General features: G+C 53.3%; 2 protein-coding genes across 5 annotated transcripts; one reads left to right on the forward strand and one right to left on the reverse strand.

Annotated features, from left to right (window-relative positions):
- Positions 1–147: 147 nt before the first annotated feature.
- Positions 148–20,123, forward strand: LOC122369345 (ubiquitin carboxyl-terminal hydrolase 25-like). 4 transcript variants are annotated; one of them, XM_043344020.1, is made up of 24 exons: positions 148–291; positions 1,377–1,572; positions 2,045–2,254; positions 2,881–3,059; positions 3,485–3,580; positions 4,447–4,591; positions 4,894–5,061; positions 5,381–5,513; positions 6,698–6,864; positions 7,205–7,374; positions 7,677–7,817; positions 8,168–8,240; positions 10,335–10,448; positions 10,857–10,973; positions 11,139–11,240; positions 11,734–11,860; positions 12,443–12,609; positions 12,897–13,091; positions 13,345–13,529; positions 13,920–14,084; positions 14,524–14,650; positions 15,357–15,540; positions 15,781–15,872; positions 17,436–20,123. In XM_043344020.1, exons 2-24 carry the CDS (start codon positions 1,531–1,533, stop codon positions 17,499–17,501), a joined length of 3,165 nt encoding a protein of 1,054 aa, XP_043199955.1. In that variant the 5' UTR covers positions 148–291; positions 1,377–1,530; the 3' UTR covers positions 17,502–20,123. The 4 variants fall into 4 exon arrangements, with proteins under 4 accessions (XP_043199955.1, XP_043199954.1, XP_043199957.1 ...); XM_043344019.1 differs by having other exon boundaries at positions 162–394; XM_043344022.1 differs by having other exon boundaries at positions 163–216.
- Positions 8,604–9,742, reverse strand: LOC122369346 (C-type lectin-like). Its single transcript, XM_043344023.1, has one exon. It carries the CDS (start codon positions 9,600–9,602, stop codon positions 9,006–9,008), a length of 597 nt encoding a protein of 198 aa, XP_043199958.1. The 5' UTR covers positions 9,603–9,742; the 3' UTR covers positions 8,604–9,005.
- Positions 20,124–21,065: the final 942 nt, after the last annotated feature.

The raw sequence follows: 21,065 nt of genomic DNA on the forward strand, positions 1-21,065 counted from the left end.
TGAATTGAAACTTTTTTCATTCAAAATTCCGATTGCCATAGAAACTTGAGTGAAACGTGCTAGCGATCGAGGCGTTGAACAGGCTCTCGATATCAGCTGAGTGACCGATGATTCGTCGCTAGTGCGCCGTGTCTGTAGTCTATTTTTAGATTACGGTGCAGAAAAAAATTATGGGCGTTCCGTGCCGAGAATTTCTCGGATAATAAGTAAAGAAAAGTGAGTCAAGTGGATCAGTGTTTGCGAACACATACTTTTTTGTGAGTTGTAAAGTGCGGCTTCTTTGAATCTTACGTAAGTGTATGGTTTTCGATTATTGTCGGCTATCTATAAATAGTTTCAACGTTTCCGTGCCAGGTTATCCCAATCTGAATTGGAATCCCGCCTCGCCTCAATCGTAAGTAGTTAGATGATTTTTCCAACAGCATTGCTGAAATAAAATACGCTTGAATGTGCTAGAATTATCTCTCAACTGACTGTGACTTCAAATAGGCAGAAAATCGTCCTGGGCTAATCATGGTATGAAATGCTACCTAGTACCTGCAGTCTCAAAATTTGTTTATATCAATCGTACAACTAGGATCATAATTTGCTCAGAAATGGAAAAATGCCCATAGAAAATCATCACAAACACTGAACTTGCAAAAAACAAAAATAATATGACAATGTGATGCGCACTTCCCATGTAGCTGATGTAGGTGTGTTCGCTATGCCCAGCTTTCCAGAGCGCTGTTCAGCAGCCGGCTATTTTGTGTGCAGGGTATGATGCATTCCGCGAGCCAATGTCACGGGCAGTGCTGGAAATAAGGCCGCTTTCTGGTCCCTGCGTTTTATTCTCCGGGCAAGTTAATCCCGTCCAGCGTTTAGCCTTTCGGGACCCACTCAGGTCTCAGGGTCGCGGTTGTTTTTGCTGATCGCCCCAGTCGAGATGCAAAGTTAATAGTCACACAAAGCTTTTTTAGGGCCAGCCAAACCAGCCGAGTCTGGACTTACTGTCAAATGTATGCATATTGATGAAAGAGAAAGGTTCTGTAAAATTGATTAATTTCGAAGTCTAATATGCAGAGGCCCCAAATAAACTTTGTGTGAATATCAACTTTGCATCCCGAATGGGCCGAGCGGCGAAAACAATCGCAGCTCTGAGAGGGTCCCGAAAGGCTAAGCGCTAGACGGGGTTAAGCCACCCGGAGAACAAAACGCTGGGACCAGAAAGCGCCCTCATTTCCAGCACTGGTCACGGGCGATGACGTCGGCTCGCGATGAGGATGATGACGGTCCAACGAACCCCCCTTACACGTTTGTGGCTAGAAAAACACCAATACAGGCGAGGGTTAATAAAAATATTCATGCATTGCTGTAATCTTTATGTTTCATTTCAGGAAGTGGAGTATCAACTCAACTACAAGTCTTAGGAAGTTACTGTATAATGATTGTGTTATTCTTATCTATATGCTGACATATAAACAAAATCAGTTGTACATTTGAAGAAAGCATATTGTCCTTGTGGTGGGAGTCACTTGAACTCCAGCCACAATGACTGTCAATCAGTCATCCTTCACCTACTTCCAGTCCACGGTAAGTACTGGGATTATACAGTCTGCAGGCAAAGGTGGTGGTCATCAACAGGTTGTAATTTTGTTGCATGTTTTTTTCTGTCTTACCACAGATTTTCTCACCTCAGTCAGTTCTCATTTTTCATTATCAAACTGTTATCACTTTGAATATGTCTAATGGATATTCTTTGTATTTTTTGTGAAGTACCTATGTTATTTATGCTTGCTACAGTTGACTGGCACGCAATTCTCAATGCATATCAAGGGCGCCAACTTACTTATTTCCATGCAACATGAAGAGTACAGTGTACATAATGCTTAGAAAACCATACTATAAGTACAACTACATTTAACTTTTTGTGATATATAACAGCTTTTCATCACATTTAGCTGACTTCAGATGTCTCTTCCTGGCGACCCTCTTCCGGCTCACGCCCCCACGCCCCCGACCCTCCCCCACCTTATGTTCCTCCTCTCCTGGCACGTGTCCGCAGGAGCGCGAGGCGGCCCAGATGCTGGACCAGCTGCGCGAGATCACGGGCGTTCAGGACGAGGAGGTGCTGAGCCGGGCGCTGATGGACAGCCGCGCGGCCGGCGGCTCGTACGACGTGGCGCGCGCCGTGGCGCTGCTGGTGGAGGGCTGCCAGACGGCCGACCAGCCGGCCGAGCCGGTGGCGCCGCGCGCCGCCCAGCCCGCGCCCAAGGTGCGGCCGGCGGGGGAGTCAGTCAGGGACAGTACCGGTGGGGCGTGGGGCTCAGTGTAGAGGGACACTGGGCTGCCGTGAGTGCAGTTTGGATGTGGGGGCTCAGGCCGGGGAGTGGTGACGAATGGTTATTGTGATGCAAGGGGACGGGAGCTTAGTCATATTAAGGCTGAAACAGATTCTTTCGGCGTTTAGGAAATCGCATGCGAGAGCCTATTCAAATACATTATGATTCTTCCCGCATCAATCGCATGCGGGAGGTGCGTGCGATTGATGCGAGCGCGCTTCCATATATTTGAATAGGCTCTCGCATGCGATTTCCTGACTGCGGAAATAGTCTGTTTCAGGCTTTAGTCACATGCAGTGGTGAGAACCTGAAAGCATACGAGTATGGCTCGTAAGTATGGCTTTGTGCCACATTATCTTTATTACTGCATAGTTTATCACCTAATGTCCATAACTCTCACGGACCCCTTCTACTCTTCTCCCCCTGGTAACTGGACCAGTCTGATGGACTTTGCCTGCTTCTCGACTGCCCTGACTGATTCCAAGTTCCCTTGCGAGCCCTCTCTAACCTCCCCTTTCCCTCCTTCCCTCTCTTATTATCTCCCCTCTCTTTCCAGCAGCGTCCGGCCGAGCGGCGCGTGCGGTTCAGCTCGGCGGACGCCAGCGACACTGACCTGCGGCGCGCCATCGAACTCAGCCTCCAGGATCGGGCGTCGGGCAGCGGCGGCAGCGGCAGCGCCTCGGGCAGCGTGGCCGCCGCCTCTGCTGGCATCACTCGCGAGGAGGAGGACATCGCAAAGTGAGCACCGTCACAGACGCATAATGCCGTGACTGGGGGTAGTGGAGCGGAGGTCTGCCGTGCAAAGCAAAAAACGATTACGTCAGGTCAGAGGTCAGAGGTCATTTCGTCAGGCCAGAGGTCACCCGAACGTAATCGTTTTTGCCTTTGCATGGCAGAGGTGTCGTAGGGTTGAATTACCGAGTGATGTTTTTATGATTCAAAGTTTTCTCTCCAAAAATAGCAGTTTAAACTTAATGTACGGCGTAGAGAACAGTCTCTAGCTCAGTCTGTGCACTACGTTGTCCTTATCAGTATCATTATTTTTCAACACTGATTCGTCGCTGCCGTCATGATGTTGATCCGGCCCAATTCCTGTCATAGCCCTCACACTGTCATCACTGCTGCCAAATAACGACTGTCCTACTCCTGCCATGTCCCCGCAGGGTGCTGGAGGCCAGTATAGCGGATCAGAACGCCGGCACCAAGCGCAAGAGAGGCTCGCCCTGGCTGGACCCGCACAACCCCAACGAGCGGATACGGTGAGGATGTGGTCCGCGGATAGCCGAGCTAAGGTCAACCTGGATGTTACTTTAGTTATGCTTGCAGAATTTGTCGGTCCCATATGCTCACAGGCTGATGGTTATTCATGGCAGGACTGCATTCATAATTGCTTTGTTTTGTTCTTGAACTGCGTTTTAATCTATGTTATGACCCGAAAACATTTGGATCTATCTGAAGGGGACTTCCCTGATAAGGCACCTTTGTGGACCGATATTAGGTGGTGACACTGAGTCCTATGCAAAAATACTGATCTCAGGCAGCTTTTGCCAAATTGTCAGGGAACTCAGATTTGTTTTCCAATAGAAAAACACAATTCTAACGAATAGTGTTTTAACTATTGACAAACCTCCGGTCATTCCTTATCTGATTTCATAACGTTGACCGAACCTTAGAGCACTCTTTGTTCTTGAAGTCATGTGAAGTTCAGTGTACTTTGTCACGTCATTCACTTCACATTTTATCTATGAACCCGATGTACGATATTGGCTGTGTACTTATGTGATTGCCATTGATCAAGGCTGGTGTTTGAAACTGGGGTTTTACTTCGACATGTGTATATTTGACGTTGACTGAGGGCAGTACTTGTTAGTTTGGATGCTGGTTTTTCCGCCGATGGAGGCTGACTCTTAATTAGTGATTGACAGGCGTTTTGACTGAAGCTTGTATATGCTGTTGACTGTGACCATGAGTGCCTTTGGATGGCCAATACCAACGTTTGTTCGCCCCACTCTGATGTTTGTCCCCAATGACCACTGACCAGCCTTTGTCCCCACGGACCAGCCTTTGTCCCCACAGACTGGCGTTTCTCCCACTGACATTGTCTTTTTTCTGTGCGTCTCGGCAGTGACGGCGACTGGCCGGTAGGTCTCAAGAACGTCGGCAACACCTGTTGGTTCAGCGCCGTTGTCCAGTCGCTGTTCCACCTGCCCGCCTTCCGTGGCCTCGTGCTGCGCTACCGGCCCGTCAAACGCGAACGGCCCTCGGCACAGGTGGGTGTGAGGGAAGAGCAGTTGGAGAGAAGGCGAGGAGGACTTGGTGAAGGGTGATCGTATTGTAAGGTGGTTCAACATTGAAGTAACTATTTGATGATACGCAGGAAGAGTGCTCACATGGCTATGAAAGCTGACTGCACCGGTAGCTCACCATTGTCACTTATTATCTCCAATGCATGTCTTGTTTTTACTCTTTTTTTGTGTATGCCTGTTGTTTAGTCCAGTAGATTGCCAAAGTCATTACGACCAGCACGTTTTGTATCCCACCTGACTCCTCACCCGGCCTGTGCTACCGTCAGGAGGAGCGGACCGGCCAGTTTATGCTGGAGCTGCGCCGGCTGTTCGCGCTGCTGGTCGCCTCCGAGAAGCGTTACGTGGACCCCAGCGCTGCCGTCGACTTGCTGAAGAAGGTGCTGGACGGCGGTGGTACCGACTCGCAGCAGGACATCTCAGAGTTCACACACAAGGTGAGCGGCCCGGGCCGCAGCGGCTGCCTTACGAGCACAAGTCGGCGGGAATCCAGGCGCGGTTCTTGAATACTGGATAGCCTTTTTATGAGTGAAACTGAGGAATCGGTGCGTACGAGAATATAATGAACCGCATCTTTAGTAACTTTCCTTGGCATCAAAAATAAAAAGTAAGCATGTTAGAGCTCTCAGCGGCAGTAAACCGTCCAACCGGCACATTCAAGTAGATCGTTCCTTTCTATTCTGTTCGATATTGTTTTTAAACACAAATACCACACCAACTGCTGGATATTCACGCGCGTGTCTCGGTCTGCCGCAGCTACTCGAGTGGCTCGAGGAGGCGTTCAAGTACGCCGAAACGGAGGAGGAAGCCGGCAGGGGCGACAGCCGATCGCGAAACCCCATGATCAGCCTGTTCTACGGCCAGTACAAGACGGAGGGAGTGCGCGATGGTAGGTAGATGACTGTGGTGGCGGTGCGTGTGTGTGTGTGTGGGGGGGGGGGGGGGAGGGGCAACGCCAGCATTGGCCACTCGTCTGTGATGGTGACTTTTTGATTGGGATATGGGTGAAGTGTGAGGCTGATTTGGGTTTTGCAAAGCGTAGGTCTTCCAAAGAATGTCCTTTTCTTCCTCAAATTATTGATGGTTGATAGCCTGACACGTCCTGTTTTAGCAGACGGCTAAAACCTGAGAATCCTTCCTTCGCTCCCGAAACACTGGCGTCGGCGTTTTTCTGACACGGCGGCTCGGATGTGCTCGTTTCTGTTTGCGATTCGACCCCCTCCTGGGCCTCGTTTCATAAAGCTCTGCCGTAACTTACACCTTTCCGTAATTCACACCCTTTCAAACTACGGAGCGCAAATAAATCCGTTTCACAAAGCCACAACTGGAATTGTTTACACCTCCGTAACTAAGCACATTTGCGTAGTTACCGTAATTTATCAAGCATCCTACAAATTACAATTTCATGTCAACACTTATTTTTTTACGAGAATTTATAAAACAATTATGTTGAAATTAAATCTTAAAAATTATTTCATGAAAAAACAAAATTGATATTGATGACCATCCTTTATTAAAACAATATATTAAAAACAGCAGAAAGCCAGCTAAGCAGAAGTGCCTAACTACGAAAGTGGCGCGGCGCGGCGAATAAACAAAATTCCGATAGTGGCCACAAAAAGCGACTGGTACAGAAGATTTGCAGTTTCTTTTTCTCATTTTGGCTGTTCTTTCTTCCTCACCGGGCTCAACATTATAAAATATATTAAAAATTAGCTTCGAATCTTCACATTAATTCAAAATCACGCAACATTTTTGTGCGTAGTTTACACCACTGATATCAAGAGCTTGATAAAATATTTGGCTTTAATTACGTCGTTTTATGAAACCCAAATGGCATCAATTGGTCCGGAATCGAGCATTTGCCGTAAATGAAGCTCCGTACTTTCGATGGCGTGAATTACTCCGGTCTCCGGCTTTATGAAACCGAATTGGCATCAAATACGCCAAATCTGGCATAATTGACGGAACGCCGTAAGTAATTCCTTTTATGAAACGAGGCCCTGGTGCAGACTGTCGGTCTGCAGCTGCCCACCCACCCCTCACCGCTCCCTCCTCCTCTCGTCTCGCCAGGCGTGTCGTACGCCCAGCCGGAGACGTTCGGCCAGTTTCCGCTGTCGGTGGTGCCCGGCCGAGACCTGCACGAGGCGCTGGAGGCGTCGATGACGCCCGGTGCCGGCGCCCAGCAGTGGTTCACCGTGCTGCCACCCGTGCTGCTGCTCGAGCTCAGCAGGTTCCACGTGAGTCAGACTGGTGGCTGGGAAGGGGTGAGGTGGGATTGGTTGGCTAATCAGGGATGATACTGGATAGGATGGATAAGAGATTCAGTAGCTTGGCGGGATACACTGAGATGCAGCGTCATAGTTAGTGGTTTAACTAGAATATAGCGGGCAGCGGCTCAAGTGTTCATCATTGTTTGTGATCTGTTCAGTGAATTACACTGTACAGCGCTGAGGCGTCTCCAGTGAGCTGACCTCAGCCTGAGCCGTGCCATACCTGCCAAACTTGTGTCTTGTATCGCCTGCGTCTTGCTCAACTACCGGCCGAAGCTAACCCCGTCCCCCGTCCCTGCGCCGGCAGTTCGACCAGGCGCTGGCCCGGACGGAGAAGATCCACGACCGCCTCACCTTCCCCTCGGAAATGTACATGGACCGCTACCTGGAGATCAACAAGAACATGGTGACGGTGAAACGCGCCGAGATCGCCACGCTGCGCCAGAAACTGCGCCAGCTGCGCAAACGGCTCGACCAGTGAGTCGGCTCAGCTCGCACTGCGGCTGCTGCGGGGGCCGGTGGGCCGTAGCGGGGGCGGTAGGTTCACTGCGACCGGGATTAAGCCGGTGGGATTGGTGGCTAAAGTCTGCTTCTTTTCCAAGTAAACATGCTAAATTCTATGCAAATTATTGTTTTCGTTGGTCGTAAGATAGTCTGCGTTTTACATGTTTGACGTAAAAAGCCGCATAAACTCGCTCGATGGTTTTTATTTATTTTTATTTTTTAACTTTAGTAACAATCAGTCGAGCACATGTTGATCACCCCCTCACTCGCCGCAGGTACCTGTCTTTCGGTGCCAGTGCGCCACGTCTGCCGCTCGGTCAGCTGCTGCGCCACACACTGCAGTACGCGCGCGGTGACCCGGCCGGTGACGAGCCCGCCCCCGATGTGGAGATGGAGAACGCCACGGCTGTGACTAGGTGAGCTGACGGAGCACAGACAGACCACTCTGATACACGGATACCAGTGTTCCCTGAGGCCGCTGCCGCCCATTCCCCGAGAGCTCAGACTGTCCTCTGACGGCTGTAAGAGCAGACCTGTCTCCTGAAGGTTGCTGCTCCTTTCTTGCGATGCGATTTGTGCTTATGACGATACTGCGTTTGTCTGATTGTAGCAGATGTGTTTTGTGGATTTAGTCACGCTGTTTATATCTATTATCTAGCTGTGCTCGAATTTCTACGTTAATAACACTATGTATCTGTACGTATCTGAGAAGCCTTCTCTGCGCTGACGACCCCTGACCTGACCTGGTGCCGCGCTGTGTGGCCAGCATGGTGGTGGATTCGCCCAGCAGCAGTCCCAGCGCCGGCCGGAGAGCCGCCGTGCCCGCCGCCCCACTGCCGGTACGTACTGCGGAGGGTGGCACGGTTCGCCGACTTACTTAGACTTAGACTTATTTCGTCGACTCCATCTAGTAGATGCAGGATCATTTCTGATCGTCTTCCAATTATGTTAGCTGTCTGGATGATATAAATTTTCAGGACATCATAGTTGGGAGGACAGACCGGCCCTCCACAACCCCGGCCGACAGACCGGCCGGGGCAGGAGTGCTCGTGTTCTCTGTGGGCCCGTGTAACAAGCAGACATCTTTGTCAGGTCTTGGTCTGGTGGGTCGAAATGCAAGCTATGAGTGAATATTTTTACTTTAGTAAGGGTTTCAAAAGGAACTACTTTTCTCACGTTTACCGACAGGCCAAGTTGTAAGTGGACCTCTCCTGCAGAGTGCTGTGACTCTGTTTTATTTTCACATTTATTACAACTCGTGTTGTTTAATGTTTATCCCTCCACCCGGCCGGAGCCGGACGCAGCCTGTGGTTCTGGAAGGACCTGCCGCGGCCGCCACCACGTCTCCGCTCCGTAGTTTTATTATCACATCGGCAAATTACCCAGTCTGATGTTTTTTTTTTTTTGGTATTTTCGATCCTTGTCAGCAACTCCCCTTGCTGATGATTCTTAATTATCACGATTGTCTACAATATTATTTACGTGATGATTGCTGCATACATTGTTATCTCTAAACCTCGCAAAAATAACGTTAAACAGACACTGTGCTGCTGTACTCCAGACACTGTAGCACACCCACACCGTCACTGGGGAGCACAGAGCTGTCACTGGGCGATACGGAGCTGACAGAGCAGGTTGAGTTCCGTGGTGCAGTGGTTGTCGTGCCACCCTGTGCGAGAGGAGCCCGGCCAACCGTGATGCGCGCACCTCTCTCGATCCCCGTTGTTGGGCTGGCCCGGCTCCCAGCGGGCCAGGTCGAGCGGTGTTCCGTCCGACCAAACCCACTCGTGTATGCTTTGAGAACGGGCCAGGCCGATCCACACTCCACGCGACGCGCCGAACGACTCCACCAGCGACTCGACGAACCGTCTCGAGTCCGGGTGGACGGAGGCGAGCCGCGCGCGGCTGTCGAGTGTGGCGCACACGTGGTGCGCCACGGGCCAGCTGGCCAGCCGCGGCGGGATGAGGTAGCACGTGTCTCCGTGGCGGCTCCAGCCGGCCGGACACTCCTGGGACACTGACCGGCCGGTGGTCGCGAGCTGCCGGCCCACCTCCTCTCTAACCGTCTCCCGCATGCCGTCGGAGCAGGCGTGTACGATACCTTTCACCACCTGGCTGGCCAGCAGGCCGTAGGACTCGTTGATTTGAGTCGCTGTGCCGCTCACCAGAACCGCAGCGGCCACCAGAACTGAGGGTCCCATGGCGCCGATAGGGCCTGATAGTGACGTCGCACCCGCTCGCTCGCTCTAAACTTGCTCCGTGTGCGCCGGGCGCCCCCGACTGACAGACTGAGGCTGGACCCGACCGTCGCGGCTCGTGTTATGGCTGCTGAACCATCTTACTGAGGGGATCCGCGGCGCTAGTATTTATGCCAGATGTCAACCAACGCTTATAGCGCGACATTCCTATGATCCAGTGGCATGGTGTGTCTGCTAAACTTCGCCACTGTTAATGACAGTGGGGGCTGTTGAGTGTCATGAATATGATAATAAAATATCAGAAGATCATGACCATTGCCTTTGTACATACATCACAGACTGTTGCTGCGAGAACCTGGTATTTTCTGTAGTTCCTGATTGTGTGTATCACCTCAACCTGCTACCATTGTGCAGGTTGTTACCTCACCCTGTGTTCGTACTTTGTTCTCGATCTAATTTAATCTCATATCCTCATGTTCATATGCTCCATTTTCTCTCTTGCTTCTGTGTTCCCCGTTTGCTCCCGTGTATCTGTGCTCCTTTAATGCGCCGATATCATACGCTGTACCCTCCTCTGTCTAACTGTGGACTTCCACGGGCAGTCGGACCAGCAGCCTCGTCAGTATCTGTATCTCCGGCCTGTATCTGACTCACTGACCATCGCCGACAGTCGGACCAGGAGCCTCGTCAGTATCTGTATCTTCCTGTATCTGACTCACTGACCATCGCCGACAGTCGGACCAGGAGATGTCCCCTCCGGCCGCCGACGAGTCGTGCACGGAGCGCGAGCCGCTGCTGCCGCCCCTCTGCCCGTCCAACACACCCAAGGAGGAGCTGGCAGTGGTTCAGGTGAGGCTATGAGGCGGACACCTGTGCCTTCAGCATGCCCGGGAGAGGTACTCGGCAGCATCGTTCGCCGAGCTCAGCGATCATACAGGCTGTCGCCTGTCATTCCGGGAGTTCATTTTTCGCCCTAACAGTATTGGGGGCTTAGTGAGTGGATTCGGTGTCCAGCTGTATCCAGCTGATATCTCACGGTATCGGTCCGTTCATTTCCTCGTATCCGTGTTGCTGGATCTAAATATGAGTAGGTATTCTTTGTATTTAAACGTTAAATCTGTGTTCTCATGTCTGAATATATATTATATCTGTGTCTGCACTTTGACTACTTGTATTGCGTGTATCTATATATGCAATGCATTGTGCTTGCATTGTGCTGATGCATCTCTACCCTCTGTGTCTGTATCTGCTCCTCAGAGGTGTCTGGAGCGCTGGAGCCACGAGGTAGACCGACAGGTTCGGGAGCTGAAGCGACAGATGGCCGAGATCACCGCACGCATCGAGAACATGTTTGACGAGCCGGGACTGCGACAGGTAAGAGAAATATTGAAACATAAACCTCTGTATAACTCGGTATACAGAGGTCTATGATTGATCGGATTACTAGCGGCGGTCGGCGGACCGGATACTCACAATGGGTGGCTGTTCTCACCGACGCAATGCGCTGTGTTACCAACTGACCGATCCTCCGGCCGCCAGGTGCCGTACCGCCTACACTCTGTATTGGTGCACGAGGGCCAGGCCGGCTCGGGACACTACTGGGCCTACGTGTTCCACCCGCGGCGCCGGGTCTGGCTGAAGGTGAGTGCTCTCGGTGCTGAGGTCATGGGACATTCCGGGACGCGCCGCGACGAATGGTAGCCAGGTGGGCGGGGATGGAGCTTATTGCGGGGTAATGAACGGCCTTCCGGTGTTATTTATATTTAAGTAGCTATCTACCGAAACAAGTCCACAATTGATTTGATTAATTTGCTCTGCTGTACCTATTTCGTCTCCGTTTTGTATTTTGTGTGTTTTATTTATATAGTTGCACACTGATGAAGTAATATCGAAACCGTTTTGTGCAATATATATGTGTTCACATTATCGCTTTTCACAAACTGCCATACCACAAGTCCACAATTAATTTAGCCCAGGTTACAAACATCGTACGACACACACATTGGTCTATTTGTGAGTTCCATCCCACTGATATCTACGATCGAACGTGTCCTCATTGGGATGTCACAAACCCGTGACTCACGAACGGCGTCTAGTGCTTTCTGGTCTCACCGAACCCCGTGCTGTCGTCCAGTTTAACGACAACACGGTGTCCGAGTCGACGTGGGACAGTCTGTGTCTGGAGAGTTTTGGCGGCCACCACAACACGTCTGCCTACTGCCTGGTCTACATCGACTGCAACCGCGCCGAGCTTATGGACGGTGAGCGACCGACCTTACTATCATCACCTTGTCCTTGCGTCCACTTAGACTTGATCACTCTTGTCATGGCTAGAACTACCGAAACAAGTCCACAATATCTGCAGTCCTCATAGGGCAACAGGAATTGAAGTTGACGAAGACAGCAATCCAACGATTTAATACGATTTAATACCATTATTCGAGCACAATTCCTTTTGTTGTTTCACGTTCGCAGTTAAAATGTTTTGCATCACCAGTCCATTCTCTATCCGTTTTACAGTCGACCTAGACTGTGCTGCTGGTGATGGCATTTCGCTCACTTTAAGAATTCATGTGTCGCTGGCTAACATCTTAAGATGGGCCGCTGTTTATGCTCACCCCTTTATCTCTGGCCTGCCCACCCACAGGCCAGACAGGCCGTGCTCCGTGCCCGCCCATAAGACAGTGATACCCCATGCCCGCCTGTGAATGTTGCCCGCCCTTGAGCTCTTTTACACGTCCCCCCTATGAGTCGTGTTCCGGCGCCCACTGTATAGCGATGTCCCTGCTCCCCCGTGCCTACCCTGATGTGTTCTCTCACTTTCCGGACCTGCTGCACACCAGATCGTCTGCGGGTGGACAAGGAGGCCGGTATGGTGGAGCCGGCCGACGAGGCCGAGTCGCTGTCGCTGCCGCTGCGACAGTATGTGGACGAGGACAACCGGCAGTTCCAGGAGGCCATCGACAACTGGAACTCGCAGCCCAAGGGCGGCGCCTCAGAGGACGCCGTGGTGAGTGTGGGGGAGGGGAGGGGGGCTGTTCAGAGGACACTGTGGTGACTAGGGGAGTGGGTGGAGCTGTTCAGAGGGCGCCGTGGCGAGTGTTCGGAGTGGCGCATAGGGATCATCATGACGGTCTGTAGCTGTGGCAGGATTTACGAGTTGGGGAGAGTCGATAATAAGACATCATTTTAGAATGATGGTGTTTTAATGTCCAGCTCAGTGTGGTTTCTGTGGCTTTTCCCGATTGTTGGTCACTTCACCACTCACCATTTTCCGTGTCTTCCTCTGTGTGTCAGTGCGCCGGTGGCGCGGGCGGCGACCAGCCCATGGCCGAGGAGCCCGAGGACTGCGCCAGCACGGCCACCAGCTGGCAGTGGGAGGACCTCAGCGCGCGACACGCCGCCATCAGCCTGCCGCAGACACTGGACCTGCTCAAGGCCACGGTGGACGCCGCGCTGCCCGACACCAGCGTCAAGGAGGTGCTCAAGGAGGTATGGCGCGTCGGCCTCATGGCGGAGGGCTCCCCAATGACCAAGCATTTGTACTACACGGTATACTGAAGTCTACAATTCATTGTTCTACGCAAAGCGTTCAAGCCCATTATCTACCACTGTTCCATTATTCCATTATCTACCACTGAAGTGTAGAGTGTTCGAAAGTCTACGATGAACTGTCTTATTTGCACGGATATCGTTTCTTGCACCGTCCCGTACCCAGTTCGATGACACTCTTATCCACCGACAGGCGGCGCTGCGCTCGCGTCAGTCGGTGTACGACCTGTCGGAGGAGATGAGTTCTGACCCGGGCGGCATCGACCACCGCATGAGCAACATGGCCGTCTACCTGGCCAGGAACGGCGCTGAGCAGCGCGACCTCAACTGGCTGCTACTGGAGCAGTTCGCCCACCGGGCCGTCAGCGCTGTGCCAGTGTGAGTGTGGAGCGGAGGGGGATCTCATCCGGTTCATAGGGGAACGGTTCACCCAGCGGGCCGTCAGTGCTTTGCCAGTGTGAGTGAGGAGCGGGAGGGGATCCCATCCGGTACATGATGGAGTATGTAGCTCACTCTCTGTGAGTAGCAATAGGGTGATTTGACCCTATTCGCGAGGACAGTTCACAGTGCGAGACATTGAGGTAGAGACAGTCACCTCGTCATTATCCTGGCACTGTCAACATGGCCGGACGGTGTTTTGAACGCATGCATGTGAACGCATGTGAACGCATGCGTCCTATAAGGCAAGAACGCATGCTTAGATAGTTACTTTACCCCAGAATCCCACCCACTCTCTGACGCCCCCCCCCCCCCCCTCTACCGGCACAGTCTGCGCGATGTGTACAAGACGGCTTCGCTGGAGCTCGGTAAGCTGGTGGAGCGGTGCTCTGCCGAGGAGCGGCGCCAGTACCGCTGCTGGCACGTGCACTACAACGAGTTCCGCTTCATCGCCTGGTCGACCGTACTCGGCCTCGGGGAACTGGCCAAGGAGAAGTAAGTTGGCGCTCCGGGGGTCGGGGCTAGACGGCAGGGCAGGGAATGGATAGACAGCTGATGTAGGGCAGAACAGGGCTGGAGGGCAGGATAGAGAGACTGCCGGGAAGGCGATTGACGGACGGGGCTCAGCAGCTGTTGGTAATCAGATAGCGATGTATTTGATGTTAATCGTGAGACAAACTATCACAGTTTGTTCATTGACGGGTTTATTTTGCTCTACGTATCTGTGCCAGAATATACCCATGTCTTCACTTATGCACACTGCTCTGGAAGCATTCGTGCAGCTCTGGAGTGATATTAACTCAGAGTATAATCATCACGATAAACGTTGGTTTCGGTTGATCATGACTGTTGTTCAGACTTGTCTGTATATCACAAACATCTCACACTATTCTTCCGCTAACCGCCGTGTCACCCGCCTCGCCGTGTCCCCCAGGTACACGGAGGCACTGATGTACCTGCTGCAGGCGTGTGATCGGAACGAGCAGCTGGTGACGGAGAAGCAGCCGGACCGCGGCCTGGACCCGCAGCTGCTGGCCAACTTCCGACGACGCGCCATCATGGTCAGTGGATGGGGAGGGGAGGGCGGCACAGCGCGGACTGGATGGGTCCGTCATGGGCCTCGTTTCATAAAGCGAGTCCGTAACTTACGCCAGTTTTTAGGCTTGTATTGCAAGCGCATGTGAAGCGATAAATTTATTTCCTCTTCTCCCTTCTGTTCTTGCTTGCAAGATAAATAAATTTAACGATTCAAACTATCGTAATCGCTTCACATGCACTTGCAATACAAGACCAAAAACCGGCGTAAGTTACGGACTCGCTTTATGAAACGAGGCCCTGGTCATAGAATGGATGGGAAGGAGTGGGTCATCGTGGTTAGAGAATGATGGGGATGGAAAGGACTGGTTGTCCGTTGTGCGTAGAATGGGTGGGCAGGGGATGTTGACCATCAACAGGAGAGGGGTCATTGGTGTTCGTAGGATTGATGGGGTTAGGTTTCTGGTTAGTGGACAGTGCACAGTGTCTTTTTTTACACTAACTGCGCAAAAAAAGACATGGAGGTGGCTGCGACTCTTCTTCTTGAATGCGAGTTTCACGTGTAGTGGCGTTCATGACCAAAGCATCTCAACCTCATCTCAGCCACCGTGCACAGTCGAACTTTCTGGCGTTGCCTACCGGATGGCTAAGTGGGGGATGGAGTCCATCGACAATCTGACCCGACCGATATTGTATTTCCCGCACTGACTGTCCCTCCTCTCCTGCCGACAGGGTCTGAACAAGCGGGCGGTGGACACGTTCCTCTCGGGCCAGCTGGAGCAGGCCGTGGAGCTCACGCAGGAGGCCACAGTGCCGGCGCTGCTGCAGCTCGCCCGCTCCGGACTGGCTGCCGATCGAGACGCCGCGGAGGATGTCCGCAACAAGTGGTGCAGTTTGCTGGGGCAGCCGCTGGACGGTGAGAGAGAGGGGTGGGGGTGGTGTGGTGTGGTATTGTGAAGGGATGTTTGTGTTTGAGGGCTGGTAGTTTGGTTAGGTATCACAGTGGAGCGCCAGTCTAGCTGTGATATGTAGACACCGGTGTCAGTCGAGCTCAGTAGAAGGCCGTCTGTCATAGTCCCAATGCCTCTGATATGTAGTTTGATGAGTTTCGTGTCATGTGCTACAACTGTCCCTGACCTGTCGTTTTGTGCGGCAGATTCGAGCCAACGGGTGCTTCAGGAGATAATTACACACTTGATCGAACCAGCCTCCGAGCATGAGCGGGCTCCGCTTCCGATCAAAATCCAGGTAAGGCTGCCCGCCGAGTTAAAGGTAGTGTGCCAGCTTTCTTGGACCGTATGGAGTTAATGGCCCAGATAAGGAGAACCGGATTTTTAGAACTTATCCATACCTTCAAAACTCATGGAAACGTCTTAAATTCTTCAAATTTTGAGTACCCCAGTGCGAAATTCGCCCCGACGGGTTGTCGGTCGTACCCCAACCATATTTCACACCACTATGAACAATAAATGCACACACTGAAATCGCTATTACCGATATGCTCATCCAATCAAGTTTCGATAAACCCGTTCATCATCATCTCCTGCGGTTTCGAACACGCCTGTTAGGTGGCTTCTGATGCTCGTCGAGGTCGGAATTTCCAAATACGCGTGGTGCGTCGGGCCGCGCGCTCTGACTTCGGCCAAGAAAAATGCGTCAGCTGATCATTGTCATTTCTGCCACTTGCGTGTGGTGAAATGGGGTCATAACTTATAAGACGGCTTTTTCATATCAATTATTTTACATAAAATCATATTTCAAATCATAAATAATGTTCGACAGCCAAATAAAAGAAACAATACAATACGGGCTTACAGTTTAAGGCTCGACATTGTGTTGTCTACGATTATAGTTCGTTTTTCTTAAGTTTGCCCCTCACTGTAAACGTCTCTTTGAACACAGCACGAGAATTGCTAGCTGAATTACTGAGAAAACTGGTTAGCGCACATTGTATTGTAGATATGAATAATATTTTCAAAAATAGGTTTTGAACACCGACGATTTGACGTTATGTTAAGCGCCGTGCAATTTATTTATTAGTTCAGACATAATTCCAGAGGAATCGTCTATCCCTGTGGGCCTGTAGGTATTGGCAAGTACGATTTACGAGTCTGTGAAATAGTAAATAAATTTGATGAAATTGATCGTCTGTGAAATCTTGTCAAATCAGTGTGCGCCAACCGGTTTTCTCAGTAATTCAGCTAGCAATTCTCGTGCTATGTTCAAAAAGACGTTTACAGTGAGGGGCAAACTTAAGAAAAACGAACTATAGACAGCTGATAACTCATTCCCGTACGTCGTATGGTCGTAACACTATAATGACCTTTGCTTATTGTCACAAGTGCGCCGCATTCGCGATTGTTGCCCGACGCCTGTTTGCAGGTGAGCCCACTACAGTTGTTATACATATCTAAAAACCGAAAAACTTTTAGGCGAAAAAGGCACTATTCCAGGCCCATTTTTGATTTTTTTTTGCGATATTAGGTAAAAACAGAAGCTTCTTATCCTAGGAAAAATAAAATGGGAAATCTTTCAAAGGTGGCACACTACCTTTAATGCAATGTCGATAGTCTTGTAAATTTTCAATCGTTTGGATGGCTGGCAATGCATTTTTTTTTGCATGTTATTGATCATTTTCACATAAAATTTAACTGTCGTGTCTTGTAAAATTTACTTTTTTCTTCAGGGTTTGTGTTCGCCAATTTGCAGACTATTTTGTCTGCAGTTCACGTTTAGTGCAGTGAGTGTTCCTTTGTCGGCTGCCCGGCGTGGCCCCTCTGACCGCTCCACCTCCGTCTGCGGTGTGCTCAGGGCGTGGAGCAGCAGCTTGCCCAGCGCTACCAGGACGCGCTCAGTCAGCTCAAGCAGGACGGCTAGTCGTTGCGGTCTCGCTCGGCGCCGCGGCTCTGGTTGGCGGCACCGCGCCTGGAGCCGCTGCTGCACTGTCGCCGCTGTGGCCAGCTCTCTGTGAAGCGCTGCGGCTGCCCGCAGCGTCCGGCCGACTCTGACACAATCCTGCTGGTGCTGCCCGGCGGCGCCGAACTGAAGCCGCGTGCTGGGGAGTCCCTGCCGCCGCTGGTGCGCCGCCCGCCGCGGCCGGCCACCCCGGGCGCCCAGCCGGCCGGCCGCCTCAGCCGTCCCCGCTCCGCCGGCCGGCGCGGCCCCGAGCTGCCGGAACTCACCAGCGGCTCTGAGCTGCGGCTGGAGCTGGCCAAGCCCGGCGCCGAGCGGCTGACGGCCGCCGGGTTCGGGCGGCCCGCCACCATCAGTGAGGACGCCGCACTGCCCGACGGCGACAACAACAACGAGGAGAACCTCGGCTGGCGTGTGGAGGAGGAGCGGCCGCGGCGGCCGAGCCCGGAGCCGGCGGACGGCCCGCTCAGTCCGCCCAGTCCCGGCCACCTGACCATCAGCGACGGCAACGACAGCGACCCGGACAACTGGGGTGAGCCGCTGCTCAGCGACGACGAGCGCTCCTCGCCCGAGCCCGAGCAGCCCGTCTGGGAGGGCCCGTTCCGGCGGCCCATGCTGCGGCCGCCCGCGGATATGGGCAGCTACAGTCCGTGTGCGTACCGCGCGCCGCTGACTGACCGGGCCGGTGTCGCCGTTCGGGGCGTCCCTGCTGCTCCGGCTGCAGCTGCCACTGAGGCACCCGCCGCCGTGGCGCCCGCTCCGGCCCCGTCGGCCGGCCGCGGCGAGTCCTACCGACCTCCGTCTCCACCGGACGAAGAAGACCGGGGTGTTCGCGAGGCTGCCTCCGTGCTGGTCGCCATGTCGGGCAGAGGGACCCCGGCAGCCCGGCCGGGCAGTCCAGCTGAGGACCGTCCCCGGCTCCGTCACAACGCCGAGCCGGGTCTTCTGACTCTACAGCAGCCGGGCGGCCCTTCCCCGGCGGCCGGGACGCGCGAGAAGTCGAACCCCGGCTCGGCGGCGTCCGGCACCTGCCCGAAACTCCGCGAACTTCTCTCCCGACCTCCGACGGTGAATCGCGCCGACACCCCCGACCTGGCGGCCGCTGCGCACGCTCGACGCCTCGAGGAGGAGCGAATGGAGAGGCGCGTTCGCAAACAGGAGCTGGTGGACCGGTACAATGCCGAACTGTGGGCGGACTGCTCGATCGAAGAGACCGCCGCCGGTAAACGTCAGCGGGAGGAGAACCTGTCCCCGGCGCCGCGGCCGCTGCAGCAGGCGCGCCGAGCGCCCGTCTCGCCAGCGGCGGCCATTGGAGGGACGGAGGTGACGGGGAGAGGGACGAAGGGAGCCGAGGTGGCGGCCGGAGTGCCGGAGAACATCAAGGAGTCGGATGGTGGGTCAGATGGTGCGAAGATGACAGCCGGCGGGAAGAAGCAGCTAGCATGCGAAGCAATGAGGGAACACCCAGATGTGATCAATAACAGTCCAAAGGCATCGGTCATCAAAAAGACGCCCAACGGTCGTCACAGCTCTGCCAATTCGGAGGGCGCTGATTTGCCTGCCGCTGCCAACGGTAACGGGCACTGGGGTGGAGCGGGTGGCGATGTCGGCGGCAGCGGTCAGGTGACATCCGAACTGGACCTGCTGACTCTCTCGGATAGTCGCCAGCTCGGCAGAGGAGGCTCCAGTCAGTCATAGGGTGATACTGAGCGCATCAGCCAGCGGTGAGTGGTAGTGATTCAGGTGATACAGACAGCGGAAGTGATGATACCAGCCGCGGCCACTAGTGATACTGATGGAAACTGGTGATACAGACGGCAGCGGTGGTGAGTCCGGCGGTGACAGTGAGGATACCAGCGGCCTCGAGTGATACCGGGTGGCGACTGATGATCTGCAGGTGGCTGCTCGGAGCACCAGTGGCTGACAGTCGAGCGAGGGTGGCTGCGGTGGCCGTGTTTTACCTGGTGACCACGGGCGGCGCTTCGACCGCCGTGCAATAACTATATTTGAATCTTCTCCGGTGCCGCTTTTGGCACGACGGCCGGCCCTCGGCGGTCGCTACTTAGTGTTGTTGAGATTACGCCCCGGCTGGTGCGTCGCCGTACGGGCGGCGGCTGAGCGCAGGGCAGGCCAGGCCGGGTGCTGTGCCCGGCTCTATCAGTCTTCTCCTACTCTTTACCTTACCTCTGAGAGTTACACAGTCGATTGGAGTGATGCCGTGATTTAGTCGAGTATGCAGCTGCGTTCAGAGTGGTGTGAGGCTGCAGGATATGCCGTAGCCGTCACCGCCGCCGCCGCCGCCGCCGCCCCTGCTGCAGTGCGTCCCACCCTGTTTGTATGTGTGTGTGTGCCGAGGGACGCTGTGCGGTGGTGCGGTCGGCGGCGGTGGCGGTGCTGTGTGTGTATGTGCGCGTGTGTGACCTCCGTCGGTTGGAGGGACGTGTGTATGTGTGTGTGCGCGCGCGAGCCCCGGGAGCGGGTCGCCTCAGTCCTCTGTGATGGTCTGGTTTGTGCTCTGCCGCAGACCCGAACCTGCATTTGTGTTATGTTTTATGAATTGTTTGTCGAAATATAGATTTGTACAATTGTAGCGTCTGCTGCTGTTGAGAAATTTTTGTTTTGTTTTTTTTGTTTGTTTTTTGTTTTGTTGGGTTAGGCCCTTTCGGTCGACAAGACCATTGCAGAGCCGGAAGGATGATAGGAATTAGGGGGAGACATTGGTCTGGACAGGCACCCTAGTGAGTCGCCGGGGCTGAGCCCGTCCAGAGGACAGGCCACCCAGCCCCAAGGCACTCACTGCACCCGGCTACGGGGTGCGCTCCCTCAGGAGCAGCGGTGCCGCTCCAAGGGAGCAGCCCGCATGAGATAAAGTTGCCTGTCCAGCCCGGAGGGGGGTTGCGGCGTGGAGGAAAAGGATTTCAGTATCCTGAGGATAGAAGCATGGAAAGGTGTTGAGAAATTCGGCTTACTTTTGGATTGTATTTCAGGACTCCGGTCTTCAGATCCAGTTGCTTCATTTACAGGGGCTAGGAATATCACCACAACATAGTCATAGGCCTCTTGAATTACAGATTTAACCCGGCAGTTGCTGGGGTATTTCGCCACCCACCGTTTGCTGGGGGGGGGGGGGGGGCGTCAAACGCCCCCAGCCGATAACTCGAGAACCAAAAGGCGCAGCGAAACGCACGAGGCGGCAAACGAAAGAACGCGACGAGACGCTTCAGATGAGTACTTTAAAGTTGAATTTTGAGGTCACAGGTCGGGTCAAGGTCAGGTCAAACACCTGAAATCGGGCTTTCAGTAACATGGACTTCAGGACTTCGCAATGGGCGCCTCTCGTCATAAACTCTGTCAAAACGGTGCACACTCCATCATATAAGGCCTACAAGAGTGTCAGCTCCATGTAGGGGTCACTCAAGCATAGGTCAGGGTCAAGGTCAGGTAGGTCAATCGGGTAGGCACATATCCCCGAAAATCAAAACTGATATTTGCAGCCTGTGAAACATGTTTTATGGGTAATTTGGGGCG

Source organism: Amphibalanus amphitrite, unplaced genomic scaffold (genome assembly GCF_019059575.1).
Source record: "Amphibalanus amphitrite isolate SeventyFive unplaced genomic scaffold, NRLGWU_Aamphi_draft 001027F_arrow, whole genome shotgun sequence".
Lineage (NCBI taxonomy): Eukaryota > Metazoa > Arthropoda > Thecostraca > Balanomorpha > Balanidae > Amphibalanus > Amphibalanus amphitrite.

Excerpts from the sequence above, each read along its gene's own strand:
- LOC122369345 (XM_043344020.1), top strand. The coding sequence starts at position 1,531 with ATGACTGTCAATCAGTCATCCTTCACCTACTTCCAGTCCACG. Across the intron at positions 4,592-4,893 it reads GCGAACGGCCCTCGGCACAG|GAGGAGCGGACCGGCCAGTT; the intron begins GTGGGTGTGAGG and ends TGCTACCGTCAG. Across the intron at positions 14,651-15,356 it reads TCCGACGACGCGCCATCATG|GGTCTGAACAAGCGGGCGGT; the intron begins GTCAGTGGATGG and ends TCCTGCCGACAG.
- LOC122369346 (XM_043344023.1), bottom strand. The coding sequence starts at position 9,602 with ATGGGACCCTCAGTTCTGGTGGCCGCTGCGGTTCTGGTGAGCGGCACA.